The sequence below is a fragment of the Talpa occidentalis genome, unplaced genomic scaffold (genome assembly GCF_014898055.3).
Source record: "Talpa occidentalis isolate TD23 unplaced genomic scaffold, MPIMG_talOcc4v2.1 talOcc4.13, whole genome shotgun sequence".
Taxonomy (NCBI): domain Eukaryota; kingdom Metazoa; phylum Chordata; class Mammalia; order Eulipotyphla; family Talpidae; genus Talpa; species Talpa occidentalis.
The window spans coordinates 76,598,692-76,616,775 of NW_023601322.1; the positions used below are offsets into that span (position 1 = coordinate 76,598,692).

General features: G+C 34.7%; 1 protein-coding gene across 5 annotated transcripts in view; it reads right to left on the bottom strand.

Annotated features, from left to right (window-relative positions):
* Positions 1-18,084, bottom strand: part of ADAMTS19 (ADAM metallopeptidase with thrombospondin type 1 motif 19) — a 294,164-nt gene that overhangs the window by 97,849 nt on the left and 178,231 nt on the right. For all 5 annotated transcript variants that reach the window (XM_037509412.2, XM_037509414.2, XM_037509413.2 and 2 more), the window contains 2 exons: positions 6,903-7,043; positions 5,174-5,324 (listed from right to left, as the gene is read on the bottom strand). In XM_037509412.2, coding sequence (XP_037365309.1) covers positions 5,174-5,324; positions 6,903-7,043 — 292 coding nt within the window. The remainder of the gene's footprint in view (positions 1-5,173; positions 5,325-6,902; positions 7,044-18,084) is intronic.

Sequence of the window (18,084 nt, forward strand, 5' to 3'; positions counted from 1 at the left end):
CTAGCCCTGATTGGGGAACATGTAAGGAAACACTTGAAACAGACGTGGGTAAAAGACCCATCAGGAAGTTAACAATGACAGTTTTTAATCTTGATTTTTATTTTGCTTCTTTTCTTTCTAGAATTGTCTGGCCCCTTCAGCCTTTCTATGGGCCCCAACTAAAAGGTGCCTTAGACTTGTGCCAAACTATCAGACTTCAGTGGCACTGCGTTGGCCCAACCCTGTTTGGATGGGAATTTCCCACAAGGAGATGGGTAACTCTGGGTGTTGTGTGGAAACTATTTTCTATTCTTTCCCTTCTCTTGTCTTTATTGCACATTAATTGTATTAAAATTCCTTTCCATTAAAGGTCTTATGCACTAGTGTCTTTTTTGGGTTGATGCAGTCGATGGAAGAACCTATTTAGAGCAGGCAGGTTGGGGGGGTCCTGAGGTGCCCCTCACCCTGCCCTGTAACAGAAGGACTCTAAAAATTTACAGCTTCACCAATCTTTACATCATGATTTATTGATAATTCTGTTTTAGTTGCCTAAGACCCTATTAACCATAAGGAATATTTCATTTTAAGTCTTTTTAAGTCCAAAATTGCTGCTGCCTCTGGATTTTCACAATGCCAAATTACAGAGACTCAGTCTTCTAGAATTTTTCATAAAGTAACCATACTTCAACACCAGCTAGTTCACTGGATCAAAAGAGAGATTTAAGAATTCCTCTGTATTTTGAAGTATCAAGTCAATATATGAGAAATGTAAACTTGGAAACTTACACATCATTTTCAGTTACTATATAATTCAATTACACTATTAGGAAGTTTTCTACACAATATAAAATATATGCAATTTGTAGTGTGCCCAGTTCAAACCAAAGGCAGAACCTTAAGTTTCCTGGAGGTCTTCAATTCTTTAGCATACTTCCTTCTTACTCAAAAAACTTAACTCTTATGCAGCTGCATCTCACTGTTTCTAGGGAAACTTCTATACCTCTATTCTTAGTTATGCTAAGTAATTTCAGACAGCTATTACAATGACTTGATGCAGTTGGAACTAGCTTAGTCACCACATACCAGATGGCCTGAAGGCACCAACAGCCTAGGACTAAAGAACAAGGCCTCCAAAAAAAGTTAGCCATGTGCAAATTAACGCAAAGAGTGAGCTATTATTGCCAGAGGTAAGATGTTTCACAAGCATCTCCACAGTTAGGACTTGAAACAGTTTGCAGATGTAAGTTGCTATCCTAAGGGTCATTTGTATCATTAATTAGATCAGCATGTAGTAGCGATGCAGTCTCTACCGCCTGTGTGTATTTAACTGTTTACAAGTACAGAAGAACAATATCTAATTCAAAAACTACAAACCAACTTCCACTGTTAGATTCAGAAGCATATTGTTTTCAAGATTCTGTCAGAAATATACATGTTAAAAAGATGCTAAAAATCTTCATTCCACGCATCTGGATATTTATAACTGATTAGTAATGGGATGATCACAAAGAAACCTGATTGAATCATGTATAAGCTGTAAAATACAAACTATCTGCCTTTACACTTTTGGTGTTATGTCGTCATTGATTTAATATACTACAATGTTAGCTTCATGTCATCTTGACAAATTACACATCTGAGAAGCATTTATGTAAATAAAAATTTAGAAGCATAACTCCATTCACTTATCCAACTGATTTACTAATTCATTCTACAAACATTTACTGAGCACTTTTTAGGTGACATATGTAAAGTGATAAAAAAGGACAGATATATCCTCCGATGTTGTGGACTTCTGAAGGAGTTTGATTTTGCCTAAACCTAGAAGGTAGATTGGTGGATGTGGTGACCCGTCTATTTACTTGAAGGTGTTATCTGTGTGAGGATGATCAAACAGAACTGTTTGATTTTCTACATTTATAATTATTTCCCTTTGTATTTTAGAGTTACACCTCCTGGCACTTACATATTCAGGGATTTTCAATAGTTTCAAATTAATAGAGGGCAAAACCCTGCTGGAAAAAACATTACCAACTGTGTATTCTCACACTTCACTTTATTCCCTTTTTCTTCAACTTTTGTAATAGCTAATCATTTCCACTTTGAAAATTGTCTTCAGGCAGCCTCTAGGATCTACTTTCTCTTGATGTTATTCCCATCAAGAAACCTTCAGAATTTTCAAGGTTGCCTTTTCCTTATTTTCCTAACCTCTAAATATTACAGTGACCAAGTTCTCAGTTCTCTTCTATCTAACTCATTAGTTATCTTTTAGTACCATATCTGCAATACACTGACCTGTTGATGTCTTCCAGATATATGTTATCCTAGAACTAGTAACATCTCTACTTGGATATCTAATAGGCAATTAAACACCAAGTGTGATCCAAACTCCATCCCGGTGCCTTTTTTTTTTCTGTTTCCCCTGATGTATTCTCCCAACATAAATGCTCTTGCACTTCCTTCATATTTCCAAACAGTGGCACTTTCTCTAACAGGTTTTCTCAGCTTACCCTATATAAAATGGCACCATCCCTCCCTTCCCCTCCCCTCCCTGGGTATACTCACTATCCTTAGCTGAGTCTGTATTTCTCCAGAACATATATGACCAACTAACATAAGTATGTGAGTGTGTGTGAATAAATACAAATATAAATGCTTACTGTCATTTCCTACATCTAAAATCAAAGCTTCATGAAGGTGGGCTTTTGTTTCCTGCTATATTCAGTACATAGGACAATGCCTGGAAAGAAGTTAGAAGTTATAAAAATATTTGTTGAATCAATGACTGAATTTATAATCTCTTCAGTGGATCGATCTCTCTCTCTTCCCATCCCACCCTCTCACCCATCTATATGTTTCTTACCTTTTGCATGTTGCACTAATTTGGGGTTGCAAAGATGATTTTCAAGGGTTGTATTAATATACTATTTTGAAATTACAAAAGTTAGGTCACTTAGCTTTAAGAAACTCTGAAAGATACCATAGTCACACTTGTTCTATAGAGTGTGGCTTAGGAAGTAAAAGAGTTTTGACTAAGGTTCCAAAACTAGGAAGAGGCAGATGACACTGGAAGAGTCCAGAATATACACTTCTAGAGTCAGTTCTGTCCACCAGCCCCCCCTGAGCCACTGCTTCTCCTGACTCCCCACAGCAGGCCAATCCTATCTGGCAATTTTTATTACGTTTTCCTTGAGAAATATTACACACAGATAGAACTAGAGACAAAAATGATTTCATAAGTAAAAATGTCACACATAAAATTTGAGGGGAAAAAAGGAGAACATTTCTGGATACCTAAGAGGAATTGATCTGAGATTCTCTACACAATGAAGACAGTATATAAGAAAGTAACTATGGCATATGACTGTTGTAAGAATCAAACGTAAACTCCATGAAGGTGGTATAAATCAAAATAAATAAAATTCTATGCTATATTTGAGAGTTCAAAAATTATAGAAAAGTACTAGTAATGTTTAACTAACTGCAAAATAAAAATGAAAATAATTTCCAAAAGTTTTTAAAAAAATGTTTAGGAAAATAAATCTAAAATTTACTTAAGTTGTGTTTGTGGTTGGTCATCTGCTGAGCCTAACACTTCGGGTACTTTATAAAACATGAAAATCTTCCATTTATCAGCTCCATCAATTCTCCATATCACATGAACTGAGATCATCTCCTCTACAATAAACACTAGTACAGTGACAAACATAGAGAGCCTACTATTTTCTAACACAATGCTACATCAGCATGTAGAGGTTTCTACCCACAAAACCAGACCTGTGTACACTTGTTTGTACCATGAAGATTTAAGGAAAAAGATCATGACCCAATTTTTGAGTGTCTAAAGGCCTGGAGATAAGAAAAGATAACAAGACTAAATGAGATCTGAGAGGAGTGATATCAGGGACAGAGTATATGGTGCCTGTGGTCAGAACAGTCACATGTGAGGCTAAGTGCAAGGACCTGTGACTCTGGCACTTGAGAGTATTGTACCCTTGAGAATAAGGTCACAACCACACACCTATACCCATTCTCTCTGAATTCCCTTGTTCCCAGCCTTTCCTATATCACATTTCATGCAGCTCCAACTCCTTTATACGTTCACTTATTTTAATCTTAATTTTGAGTCTTTACCACATGAAAGTCACTGGTCTAAATGCTACAAAAACACTCTCTGCTTTCAAGGAGACTATACACTGAAAAAGAAAGTGATAAGAAAATAATAAATGAGTGATTAAGTCCTTTGATAATAACTACAAAACAGAAAGAGCATACATTATGCTATATTGCCATGTACATGTTTTCTGATAGCAGACTTTAATTATGCTTCTATTTTCAAGACATCGTTATCTTCAACCAAACGGAACTCCTTGGAGGCATCACAGAAGCTTACATAGAGTCAAAGACAGGAACCAGTTCACTCTAAACATGATTATCAGTTTACTCCTGAAATACTGTGTTTGTGTGTGTGTGTGTGTGTGTGTGTGTGTGTAGACATGGGAAGAGATGGGCAAATAGGGATGAGCAGGAGGAAGAGTTAAGGAAAGAAAAAATGAAGAGTAACTAGTTAAAATTTTTACAATTAAGAAGGTAATAATGCTCACGCCTTCAGATTTTAGATTTTCTATTTTTGCAAGTAGCCTCTCTGAGTAATTAGTGACCATGTGAATATGAATACATAGGCTCTCCTAACTTTCCCATTATCATACATTTACACCTTTCCTCTAGTTTATTTAGAAATTTTTGTTTCTCCTATAGAACATAGTTTTGAAAATTTGCCAGGGTTGAAAGACACAGCTCTTCCACCACAATTCCAAGTCATATATCAATTTTATTACATTTTTACCAAGTTACTTACCATGCAAGAAAGGGAGAGATTTAAAATAGAAACAATAAACTAATCTGGAATAATGCAAATACTTCCCTGACTTACATGCCATTTTTGAAATAGAAATCCTTGGGTCATTCCTTCCTGAATTTGATTATACGCCCACACCTTATTTTCTGTCACATTTAAAAGTGCCAGGGGAAAAATACAGAAAAGTTTTCTCGAAAAATCCTTCTTTCCAAGATTCAGGGTACGTTTCAGTCACAAACTCTAAACTATAGTCAACTTCCCATTGTCTAGTCAGTACTTCTAAACAAATGAATTTGGACTTATACTTTAAAACTCCCACCTAGACACAATCCTTACCTGCATTTCTTGACAAAAGGAAGCCAGTGGCCCAAAGAGAATCTGACATTGCTCATCAGCAGTATATGTCATCCCTGGCAACTTGGAGGGAACCATCACAGAATTGACACTCTGGGGATTTGTCTGAAGCAAGCAGTTACTGGCCTTGGACCTGGCAATATACAGATATGTATAAAATTTTGAACTTGTAAGAAAAAGTTGTGGTAATTAACATAACAATACAGAGCTTTAAAATATGCTCTTACATTTATTGACAATTCTATTGAATGCTCATAGAAATTATTCCATTTGTGAGAATTATTTAAACCTATCCCAATGATAATAATTATGTTCAAGTTAACAAAGTTTTGGTTTATGGGGGCCTTTCAATATGAATTAAGTCAGTTAATGAGCATAACACTCTAAGGTAGTTTTTACTGCACCCATTTACAAGGTGAAGAAATTCAGACCCAGAGAGCAACATGTCTGAAAATAATTTTTGAAGATAGGAGACCAACTACATTCAGTAATTTAATGAAAATATGAAAGATACTCTTAAGTGAGTATTAAAGTATGTTTTTATGCTTGATCATTGTAATACAACTCCCCATTTACGTAATGACATTAAATTTTATCACAGTTTTAGAGTGACTCGGTCCTGCTCGGTCTTTCCCATGTTGACAGAAGGTCTATATGCTATTACTAAACTTTTCTATGTTTTTTTCTCTCATGAAGAAAATGATTTTTAATCAGAGTTCTGATTTATGTCAAGGCAGCCACATAAAATCATGTATGCTATTAGGAATGTGTTGGAGGTTCCTACTGAAGGACTACAGTATCAGTAAGATGGTATGCTCAATTATTACATATATTACATATCAGGACAAAGAACATTCAAAAGAACACACTGCATATATTTCAGAGCATAGTAATAGTAACATAATAAACATTATATATGTATCTGCCAGTAAATTCTAATATTAATGCAACAGAAAACAGTCTGGTCATTTTTAAATTGTATGGAAAAAAATTATAAAATTTACTTGTGAAGTGAGTTTAGCTAAGTAGGTGGTGTTCTTACACTTCTTATCCTGGATAGCTTAAACTATCTTAACTTATAGCTTAAACAATAACTCACACTCTCCCTTACATTTTCACTTTTTCTAACCACTTTTGCATATCACCTACTGTTTCAGCTGCTCCTTATAATTGTTAGAGAGAAAAGGAGGGAACTAGGGCTTTAAGATGAAAATAAAACTTTTTTTTTATTTTTTCATTTTTTCCCCCAAGTCATCAAAGCTAAGTGTCATTGCTATTAAAGGTCCAAAAGTGAATCTAGGACAATCATTATGCTGATTCTTATTACTGAAAAAAGATTTAGAGTTTAGAAATATCACAATGGAAAGGCAGAGATCTGGTTAAAGAGGTTCTTTGTGATAATAGATGAGATGAACAATGACAGTACTTTCACTGAGAAAATCTTGAAGAGGCAATTAAATATCATGACACATCCCTTCATCCTAATTTTTCCATCTTATAAATCCTCTTGCCCATTAATTTATTTGGAAACTGTGGAAACTAAGAAGCAGATGGGTGAAAGGATACATCCCAATTCATAACCTGAGTCAATGGAAGAGCCAAAATTGCAAACCAGTGCTCTGTGGCAGAATCTAGTGTACTACCTTCCCTGGTTGGTAGAGGAAACATGCACAATCAATCGCAGTGAAACAATAGGAAGTGACCTTGGTACCTGAGAAATCTTTCCAAATCTTCCTTACTACATCGGGACCATGAAACATCACCAAGGTTTTGTCCTTTAATCCATTCACCAGACATGATATGAAGACCATCAGCACATAATGGGTGGTCGTTGTCATGGTTGATGCCCATGCTAATTCAGAATTGAAATTAAGAATCACATTAAGATATTTCAATGTTTAATGGTTAGAATCATTTAACAGCTAAATAAGTCAAAAATGGAAGAGAAATTAGTTTTAAAGGTCAGAAAAAAATTAAGTTTAAGATCTTATTTTGCATATTTTGTTACCCAGACTAAAGTTAAATATATTCATTTAATAAAAAAATATTTCCCAAATTAAAAAAAAAATCATGTTTTTGGGTCACCTGTATTAAAATGATCTATTGCTATATTTCTCATGTAGAAGTAAATATGAAACATATAGACAGAAGAAGTTTCTATTTAACCATACTAGATTATTAATCTTGCCTGGAGATACTTTATTAATACTTTTTATCAAAACTGAAACCACATTATGTTTTGCCCATATGCTTCATTGGACCAAACCATCTTATTCTAGTCATCATCTATTACAAACTATCCCTGGAAAATCTCGAAATTCTTGGTCATCTTTGTCTTTTCTAGTAAATTTGAATCTGTTGCCTTAATTTGGAAATCTCAAATTTGGCATCACTGCAAGGATGGATTAGAAGAATGTGACAGTATGTTTACCCACTCATATTTTCTTTGAGAATTCCACTTCTATTCTCTCTCATTTGTCCTCTTTGTGTGTGTGTCTTTGTTAGGCACCAATCTACAAAATCAAAAATCAGGTCTTCGTTTATTCCTTCCTCTCCTAAGCTATTTTATTTACTGTTGAGGGCAAACCTTGCCCTATGTTTTAAATATTTCTCTCTCATTTGTCACCTCCTTTCAATTTTTTTGTTATCATTAAACACTGACTCATCTTGCTAAGATCCTGGCTTATTGGAATCATACTCTTGTAACCCATGTTTAAATGCTGAATGAACTCATCATACAGTCTCTATTTCAGTAAAAATATTTCATATGATCTCTTAAGAATTCTTAAAATAAGGCCATTACCATATTCTGAGTGAGGGTTACTAGTGAAGAAGCAGAGAGTCAAGTTAGTCATGCCTACCTTGAGATCATGGCAACAGAGTCAAGTGTTAGTATTACTCAGTGTGTAATAATCCACATAATATATGAAGGGGTCTTTACTAACAAAAAAGGTGAACAAGAATATCTATACTGTATTTTAAATCATTAATAAGAGAACTGATGTGGAAATCACAAAATTAAACCACAATTACCTACATTTTCTAAAATAAAAATAAAATTTAACAGTATTTCACAACAATTTCATTTAGATTTAAAAATGTGATTCAAAACTGATACATTTAACATTATGAAGAATTAAGAGTTCACTATATTTTCTAACTTTTATTTTATTTATTTATTTAAAGTACTTTTTTTTAAAAGATTTATTTATTTATTTATTTATACAAACACTGGGTACAGTCAGAAGCGTGAGAGGGTGAGAGAATTCACCAGAGCCAGAGCGGGGAGCAGAACAGGCAGAAGGACCGAGGTACACTGCTGAGGGGAGCAGCGGGCGGCAGGAGAGGTCTGCGTGCCATGCGGGACCCTCCTCCAGTGGCCAGGGAGCAGCCAGGAATCGAACCAGCACTGCAGTGGCAGCGGGCAGCTTCGCAACCCAGCGCTCAACCACTGCACCACCGGGGAGGCCCTATATTTTCTAACTTTTACTATGAAAACTGTTTAAAAATTGCCCAGAAAAGCTAAAAATACACTACTGAGTATCATTTTTCACTTTCAGGTTAGAATAACTCAGCAATATGATGAATCATATTACTCTTTCCAAGCCCAGTTAATATCATTAAATAGGTTGGTATTGAACCATTAATAGAATGACTGACAGATAATAGAGAGAAAAATGGTTTTCATACTTGGAAGTTAAAGAATAAAAGCAAGAGATGATGTGATCCAGTAGAGTAATAGATGATGGAGTTAGAACTCTGAATTCTACACGTTTCCCTTATTCATATGATAGGAGGAAGCTAAATGGTAATGAAGAAATAAACGTGCCTCAGTGTCCTCATTTTAGAAATACACCCCTCTAGCTGTGAAGATTATACAAAGATGACATAAAATGCCTGGCACAGTGCTTGAAATACCATTGAAAACCCAGCTTACTCTTTTTATTGCGTTGGTAAACCTGACAAACTGAAAGAAATCAAGAAAATTCTATCTTACTCTAATTTGTCAAAAAAAAAAAAAAAATCCCAATAACGACAAACATCACCAAAAGTAATCTGCTCTGTTTGCTGTCTTTGGCGAAAACATGGACTGGAGAAAAAACAAGTAATAATGGCAAGAATTCGCTTTGGATGTTAAAGTTAAAAAAGAAACTGTACGGGTGGCACAATCTCACAGACTGACTGAGATGCCTTAATGCATTTCTAACTATAGGGTTAGTGTAATCCGTGCCAACACTACTATCTCACCACCACCCTGGATTCTGGCTACAGCTCAGTTTCTGGGTGACCCTGTTATGTCAAGTCACTGCCATGTGGAATACGCTCAACTGTTCCATCTGTGGTGGAGCAATCTTTCAAACCATACACAAATGCTATTATTTTTGAGAGGCAACTGGTCTTTTTCATAAGTAATAAAACTTCTTAAATAATGTGTCCATTCGAGTGGAGAAGAACTGTTTCCAAGATTTAGCAATTTGGACATTTTCCCAAAGTAGTGTAATGTGATTTTCCAAATTGGGAAGATTACAACTTCTCATCCAGATGATCATTTTCCTTTTGGGATGCTGATTCTCACGTAAGGAATTAGCTATAGCCATGGAGAGATCTGGTGACTCAAGCATTGTTTACCATTAGTGAAATTTTCCTAAAGCTGTTTAATTCATAACAGAGAAGGTATCATTAAATTGGGACAGGCATTTTTTTCTTTTTTTTTTTCCTTGCCACACGTCTGGAACTATCAGAAGACATTGCTTAGTAGTGATTTCACAGGTCTGAAATAAAATCTTGATCTATGCCACACACTATATTAATCATTTATAATAATGATATCATTTATCCTTACAATACCCCCATTATGTTTCTATTATCACAACTTCTATTTCCTTGATGAGGGAAGCTGTCAGTTAAATGTTTGGGCCGTGACACAGATGCAGGCAATCTGATGGTCACACAGCACTGCAAACCACAGAAATAGAGTGCTTCTCATTCTCTGGATCAAAACTCTTCTTTTATACATATACATATGATTTATTATTTTGTTAAAAAAATTTAAATGTCTCCTCTCTTTTAGCAGTAATGTACCTCTATATTTCTAGCACTTTAACCAACTCATACACATCAAATGGAAAACATTCTCCAAGTAAGACATGAGCAACACCTCTGCTCACACCATGCAACTGAGCTGCATTTTAATAATCTCGGTTTAAATTCATTTTGACAAAGAGCCTTGGGCAAATAAACTCTCCACTAATATTGTACATGGTTGTCAAGTCAACTGAAAAAATATTTTTATCTTATAAAAGTTCTCAACTTGTTTAAAAGCCCCTGCCAGGAAGTTTTGTGATATCCTGCGGAAAGCTGGAGAAACATTTGGATTCTGAAGATGGTCCCTTTTGATGTCTAAAGAGTCAGAGAAGAGGACATTAATGAATTCACTCACATCTTTGGGAGATAATTTGGAAAGGATGAGATTTGTAAACACTAATATTTTAAAAGAGTAAACTATTTTATTCTGGATGCATTCACGATTTTGTCATGGTATATATTTCCAATCAAAACACATATATTCTATGGAAAAATAATTTTAAAAAGGAAACTTCGCAATTTCTAACTGAGAGTGGATGATATTTCCATGAGATGACAATTTCACATAATTCTGTAACTATATCTGATTTGATGCACCTTCACTACTATGTTCTCATTGGGGAAAATGCCTGATATTAGGAAATATGAGATACTTTTGTTACTTTTTATATTTCAAATCATTTCAATTTGCACAAAAAAAAAATACATACTTCTGTTAGTGAAGCCAAAGGCAATGTAAAACAAGTCAGCAATAAGGTGAAGATAAATTATAGGGTTAAAACAGAGATAGCAAAAAAAAAAAAAAAAGATCTCTCTTGAATTTTCTATATGATGTGTAATATATTAATCAAGTAATTCAACACTTATTAAGAACCCACAACGTACTAAGGTACGTTGAGTCAGAAAACTGAGTAAGATACGGTTCCTTGTCATAAGGAGTTTATTAACTACTGGGATTGCAACACTGTCCCTTACCCTCTCTTAGCTCATAGATGCCTGGGTCCTGTTAATTATGTTTTCCTTATACTCTCTGTCCACTCCCCTCCCTTTCTTTCACTACTATCAATCAAAACAAATTGTTTCTCTTCAATTCTGGATTGTAAGGTCTGCCAGACTGATTTTCTGACTTAATACTTGGCCTCATTAAACCATGCTTTAATTACTATAATTTGTTATGAATATATTAATACAAAAGAGCTAGTTTCCCAGGAAAAATCTTTTCATCTTCCTCGGCAAACAATGAAAATGAAAATGTTAATAATGCACGACGTGCATATATTAGAATTACAGGATATGAGGATGGCTTGAGAAAAAGACAGATTCCAGGGGTCTATCCCAACAGATCAAAAGAGGTTATTCTGAAAAGTTGCATTTTAACACATTCTAGGTGATTTTTTGAAAAAGATGGACTTATCTATGCATACAAGAGCAAGAGCTGGAGTGTAGATCAGAGATGTGGTGAGGTGAGAGAATTCACCAGAGACAGAGTGGGGAGCAGAACAGGCAGACTGTCTGAAATACACTGCTAAGGGAGCAGCGGGTGAGACAGGAGAGGTCTGCCCTGCCATGCCATGCTTGTCACCTCCCTGCCAGGGGATCTATCTCGTGTTACAGTGGCTGCTGACAGCTTTATAGTGCTGAAACTTAACCCTTTATGCCACCAGGGAGGCCCTATTCTAGGGGATTTTGATGCAAACTTCTGAGCCAGCTACAGTATAAAATTTTCATGCTATTTGTTTTTAGGCAATCTGTAGATTGACCTAATTTTTCTTAGAACTTACAGTTCTTCTCAGAATGCTTTCCCCAGTTCTGTATTTACAAAAGTACATCACATTATAAGAATTTATTTTCCTTAAAGGAATCACTAATAAATTCTAGCATATATTTCTCATGATCCTTCCATGCCTTTAAATACATGGCACCTATGACATACAGAAATACCTCTACTGCGGTGAGTTTTAAACACTGTATGTCAACCGTCATCACTAGAATTTAACTCTTCAGATAACAAGAACTGTTATATTTTCTTTTCAATTCCTTGACCTATTTAGTTCAACACCTATAAATAAATGTCTACACATCAACTGATACAGAATCATAGGAGCAACTAAGCATTCTGTAATAAGATGGAGGATTAGAATTATGATCTCTTTACTAACTAGAGAAACTATAAGCCTAATGAGTCTATACATGATCTGCTCAATAAAGGTGGCTGGCCTTTTTCTAGACCATACATTTTCCAAGGTTAAGTTTGAGAATACAAAGAAAAAGCCACTTCATATATGGCCATTCATTAGCTGGATGACTGTTTTCCCCTCTCCCATCTACTAAGACCTCCAAACCTGCATCTGGAGAAAAATGCAGGCCTCATCCATGCTGTCTGCAGTTTCACTAGGATTATTAACATGGACAAACTACCTATTACTTGGGTGGCATCACTGACAGTCTAAATAAAGCATAAATACAAAACCAAGTTAGTGATCCACAGAAAATCTCCATGATCAGCACACTACCTGCTAATGCAGTGTGAAATCTGAAGAAAATAGAACCACCCCTTGAAGGACCAGAGAGATGAACCACCACTGGATGAACATCTTTTAACATTAACAAATTTATGAAAACACTTATAGTATTACTAGTTATTACTATCATTCATTCATTTTGTGTGTCAACCACTGTGCCATGCAACTAGAGCATCACCAACCTAAATTATAAACGCAAGAGGAATATTATCCAGAATATAGGGATGAAGAAAATTAGTACAGACAAATTGAATTGCCTAAGGCTCATTCAGTAAGATGCTGGCATGCCAAGAAATTCATGTTCAAGTCAGTATATCTCCAATAAGCTTTCTCTTTCATCTGCCCATTGGGTTATCTCTAACCTAAAACAAAGCAGGTGTGTTAGAGGAAGATACTTGTAACTTTTCTGAAAGCAATTCTGAAGAGTACAGTGAAAGGATGGTAAATTTATAGGTAGCCTCTACCAATCTTATGGTCAAGGAATATTAATTATGGAATAATTATTCTGAACATTTGAACAAGCACAATATTTCTAGCAGTAAAAAAGAGGATTATTTGCTTTTGGTCTATTGTAGCCACCTGTTATTATTTCATGTATTTCTCATCCTAACAGAACTAGAAGATAATGGATGGCCTTTATCTCCATTTCTTATTTATTTCTTTTATTGACTCTCACTTTAGACTAAATCCTCTCTTATAGTAAATCTACTAATACACATCAATGCAAAACAAAAGGCAAAATTTTGATTCCATTCTGAAAAGGACTCCTCCAGATAGGGCATATGCTACCTTCTTACTGAACTACCAGATTAAATAGTCCTAAAGAATGATTTGGTGCTTCTAACCCACGACTTTAAAACTTGCATGAACTGGTTATAGGTTTATAACCAGACTTCAACACAGACTCATGACTAATATATAATTTATTTCATTCCCGCATAGTTTATTTCATCTAGTAAATAACACCATGTACCAAACAGTAAAAATATATTTTTGCCATCTATATTAATGTAGTCATCAAACTGTATTCTCTTTTACTTAGTAAAGGCATTGATATTCCTTGACCCAAACTAATAAATTTTCTCTAATTCTGGAATTCAACTGCCTTCTTTTCTGGATCCCAGATGACTGGACTGTAAAAGTGGTGTCATAACCAGGTCCTAACCTACCTTTGGTTCTATACAGGAACAAAATCCAGCTGAGTATGTATGTAAATGGCATTTTTTAAAAGGTTTACTTATTTATACAAGAGCTGGGGTGCAGGCCAGATGTGCGGGAGGGTGAGCGGATTCACCAGAGACAGAGTGGGGAATAGAACAGGCAGACTGACTGAAATACACTGCTGAGGAGAGCAGCAAGCGAGACAGGAGAGGTCTGCCACACCATGTGGGTATCTCCTCAGGCGGAGGGGACTGAACTGGCTTTGCAGAGGCTGCAGACAGCTTCACAGCACTGTGTTCAATTGCGTGCGCCACCAGGGAGGCTCTAAATGGCATTGCTTTCAAAGACTAGGATCAAGGTATTTTCATTCTTGACTCCCTAGCAATATTTAAAACTACATAGTGGCAACCCTAAAAATTATTTTCTTCTAGAAACTAACTTTGTATATTTATTGACTCATCAGCCTCTCAGTTCTGAGAAATCCCAAACTATTAATGGAAAAGTTATGTCTTTTCACCACTGTTCAGTAATATAGATTAGTCCTTTCTGCATAGTTCCATAAGCAAAACCAAAATCAAAACAAAGAAAAGCCAAAGCTCACAAACACATATACATTTTTGGCCATATCAAAAAATTCTGTTTCTGGGCTTCTTTGGTGGCTCAAGGGGTTAAGCACCTCACTATGAAGCAATCCTCAGCCTCCGCAGCATGAGTTAGATCCCTGGTCGGCCAGGGAGCTATTCACATGGCGCAGCAGACCTTTCCTGTCTTGCCCACTGCTCCCCTCAGCAGTGTACTTTGGTCAATCTGCCTGTTCTGTTCCCCACTCTGTCTCTGGTGAATCCTCTCACCCCCTGCATCTCTGGACTGTACCCAAGCTCTTGTATACATAAACAAATCTTTTAAAAATAAATAAAAAATAAAAGACAGTCATATTTATAAAAAACAATTCTGTTTCTGAAATAGCATGGTTCATAGTACTTTCTCCTAATTTATGTAATTTTACCTATTCAACATCCCTACAAAGTAGACAATCTAATTACCACATGAGATTTTAATCAGTAAATAAATTGTATGTATATCAATTGCATTTTTAACTTACAAAAATACAGATATCTATCGCTTTTGGTTACTTTTTTATACTATTTATGTTATATTATGATAAATGTGTTAAATCAAATTACAAAAAGTGTATCATACAGTGATTTCAAAACAAATATTTTATGTCCATACTATTTTTCAAAGGTTATGACGTATTTCAAAAGGCCACTTTTTTAAAAAAAAAATTATTTATTTATGCATACCAGAACTGGGTTGTAAGCCAGAAGTGCAGGAGGTGAGATGATTCACCAGAGACAGAGTGGGGAGCAGAACAGGCAGATCTACTGAAATACACTGCTGAGGGGAGCAGCAGGTAAGACATGAGAGGTCTGCTGTGTTACTTGGGTTGCTCCCTGGCCAACAGGGGATTGAATTCCTGTTGTAGAGGCTAGCAGTAGCTTGATAGTGCTGGTTTTAACCCCTTTGCCACCAGGGAGGCCCAAAAAGGACACTTTTTGTAATTAAGAAAAGACAGCACTGAGCCAAATGACCAAGTCCTTTATTATCTCTAGTGGCTAAATATCACCTTAAAGTAATGGGACTAGATTTACCACGTCAGCAGAAGGCAAGTTGTTTAACCCATAAGCCAGAAAAGCAAAGAAACAGCAATATAAATTAAATTATTTAAAATGTATTATTCTCAAAGCTGGCAAAATGAGGTAAACGTCTCTATTCACAATCAGCCCTGTATTTAAATTTACATAACACATTTCTGTAACCCAATAGTGAAAAGTAAAATTGCTTTGTGGTCTAAGTTGCATTCTATAAATATTATAAGCTAGGTATAAATCAGGAGTGACTAAGGATATAATCTTTGCCATTTTTTGACCTTTGGTCATTTCATATTGACTTACATGAACTCTTTTTACACTGAGAAAATATTACTTTGTCAAGATAGAGCAAATACTTTCACTGTGATTAATCATTGATTGCTATATATTTTTCCTTGAAATTATAATTTACTTAATCTGGAGATCTTACAGTTTTATATATTTCCTATTAAAATGCTTCTCTGTGAAATATCAGCCTTTGTTTTATTCAAAATTGATTTTTAGAAATGATCTGTGTGGATATTCCATATCATTTTTATAAATGTGGAAATTAATTGCACCACCATATTTTCTAAAAAGTCAACTTTTCTCTAGTTGTCTTCCACTGTCTCTTAATCATATCAGATATTTAAGTAGCGATGGGTCTACTTATAACTATTTTGTTCTATTAACAGTCTTTCTACACACAAATGTCCAAATTATTACAGCATCATAAGTTTTGACTTTTGATAGGTAACATTCCTATATAATTCTTCCTCCAAGAATATTTTGACTACTTGCACTTATATATGTAAATTTTGGAAATCTTTTGGCAGCAAATAAAGCCATGATGAAATATTTATTGGAATTTCCAGGAACTTCTAAATCATTAACAGAATAATTGACATCTGAAAGATATTACACTTTCTTCATAAACATGGCATTTTTGTTGATACATTGAAAGCTTATTCAACAAGCTTTTCACAAGGGTGTATGTTTCCCTGTTTTGTTATGGATTTACTCCTATGAATATTGTGTTTACTAGTGTTACAGTAAGTACTTTGCTCTTTTTTAATTTTTTTTAATTTTTTACATCATTATTCATTTTTAAACAAAATTTGCTTCCCCACACCCCTTCAGGTGTAGTCCCCATAGAGTTTCCTTCACCAATGCACCCGTGCACCATCACCTCAGTCCCCTGTGCTCCTCCCTCTGATCCCTCTCCCACCTCCTCCCCTGCAGTATGTCTCTGATTTGTAATTGTCTGTTTTTGCTACTTTGCTCTTTTTAATTATAGTTTGGGTTTGTGTTAAGTCAATTTTTGTGTATTATCTTACATCCAATGATTTATTAAACATATCAATTAATTGCACAGTTGCTTTTACTTGATACCATGTTTTTATGTAGGCTATCATATGTGTGTTAATAAACAGTCTTACTTTTTCATTCTCACCTCTTAACCTTATTTATTTTTCTGGCATCCTGCCCTTGTTTTAATCGCCAGTACAAATATAGCAGTAGATATAGAAAGACGTTTGCTGCTTTCTTAATTAAAGATTTTTAAATGATAAGTAACTTCTCCTAGCCTTATATGATGCCAACTTTATCTTTTGTATGTATTACATTTGCTTGTTTATAGAGAAACTTTATTTTGAAATGTTTATTACTTTAGCATCATTTTCTATTAAGAAAGTACTTTTATTTTCTTTATTTATAATTGACCCTTTTTATTTTCATATTTTATCAATACTAGTCTCTAAAAGTGAGTTGGAGGGTTCTTTCATTTTCTTGAGATACTAGATAAGTACTAACATTATTGTTTGTCTTATGGACCTATTTTTCTGTGTGCACTGATGTTTTCTTTGGGTAATTCAATTTTTTTAAGGGGCTACAGAGCTTTATGTCCTTACAGTATATTTTCTTAGACTTTCTCAATTTCATATTTAAATTTTTGCGATGGAAGTATTCAGTGTATTTTGTAACTATATTTTAAATATTTGCATTCTGTTATGCCTCCTTTTATCATTTCCCATAATTTTGGGTTATGCCTTTTTTCCCTGATAAATCTTATATTTATAAATTTTACTTGCATTTTCTTTAGTCTATTTTCACCTTTGTTGTTCATTTTAACTGCATTTCTTATCAGTTCCTATTGTTTCATTTTTCTCTTCCAATTTATCTTGTTATTTTTCTGGCTTTTTATTTTTTACAATATAAAATTTTATATTATAAAATTAATTTCATCATTTAATTTTTACCTAAGTATTAAAGCTACTCATTTGCCTCTTTGTGCTGTTTTATCTGTAGTACAAACTGGCTCAGTAGTAGTATAGTACTACTCAGTAGTAGTAGTATATCAGGTTTATTCCTTAAACCTGAAAATACTTTGGTTTCCCTAATGATTTTCTTTGATCTTCTTTGATCTAAGTTTTTTTAAAGTATGTTTGTAAATTTATAAATACATGTATTTCTTCTTAAGATATATACATTTTTT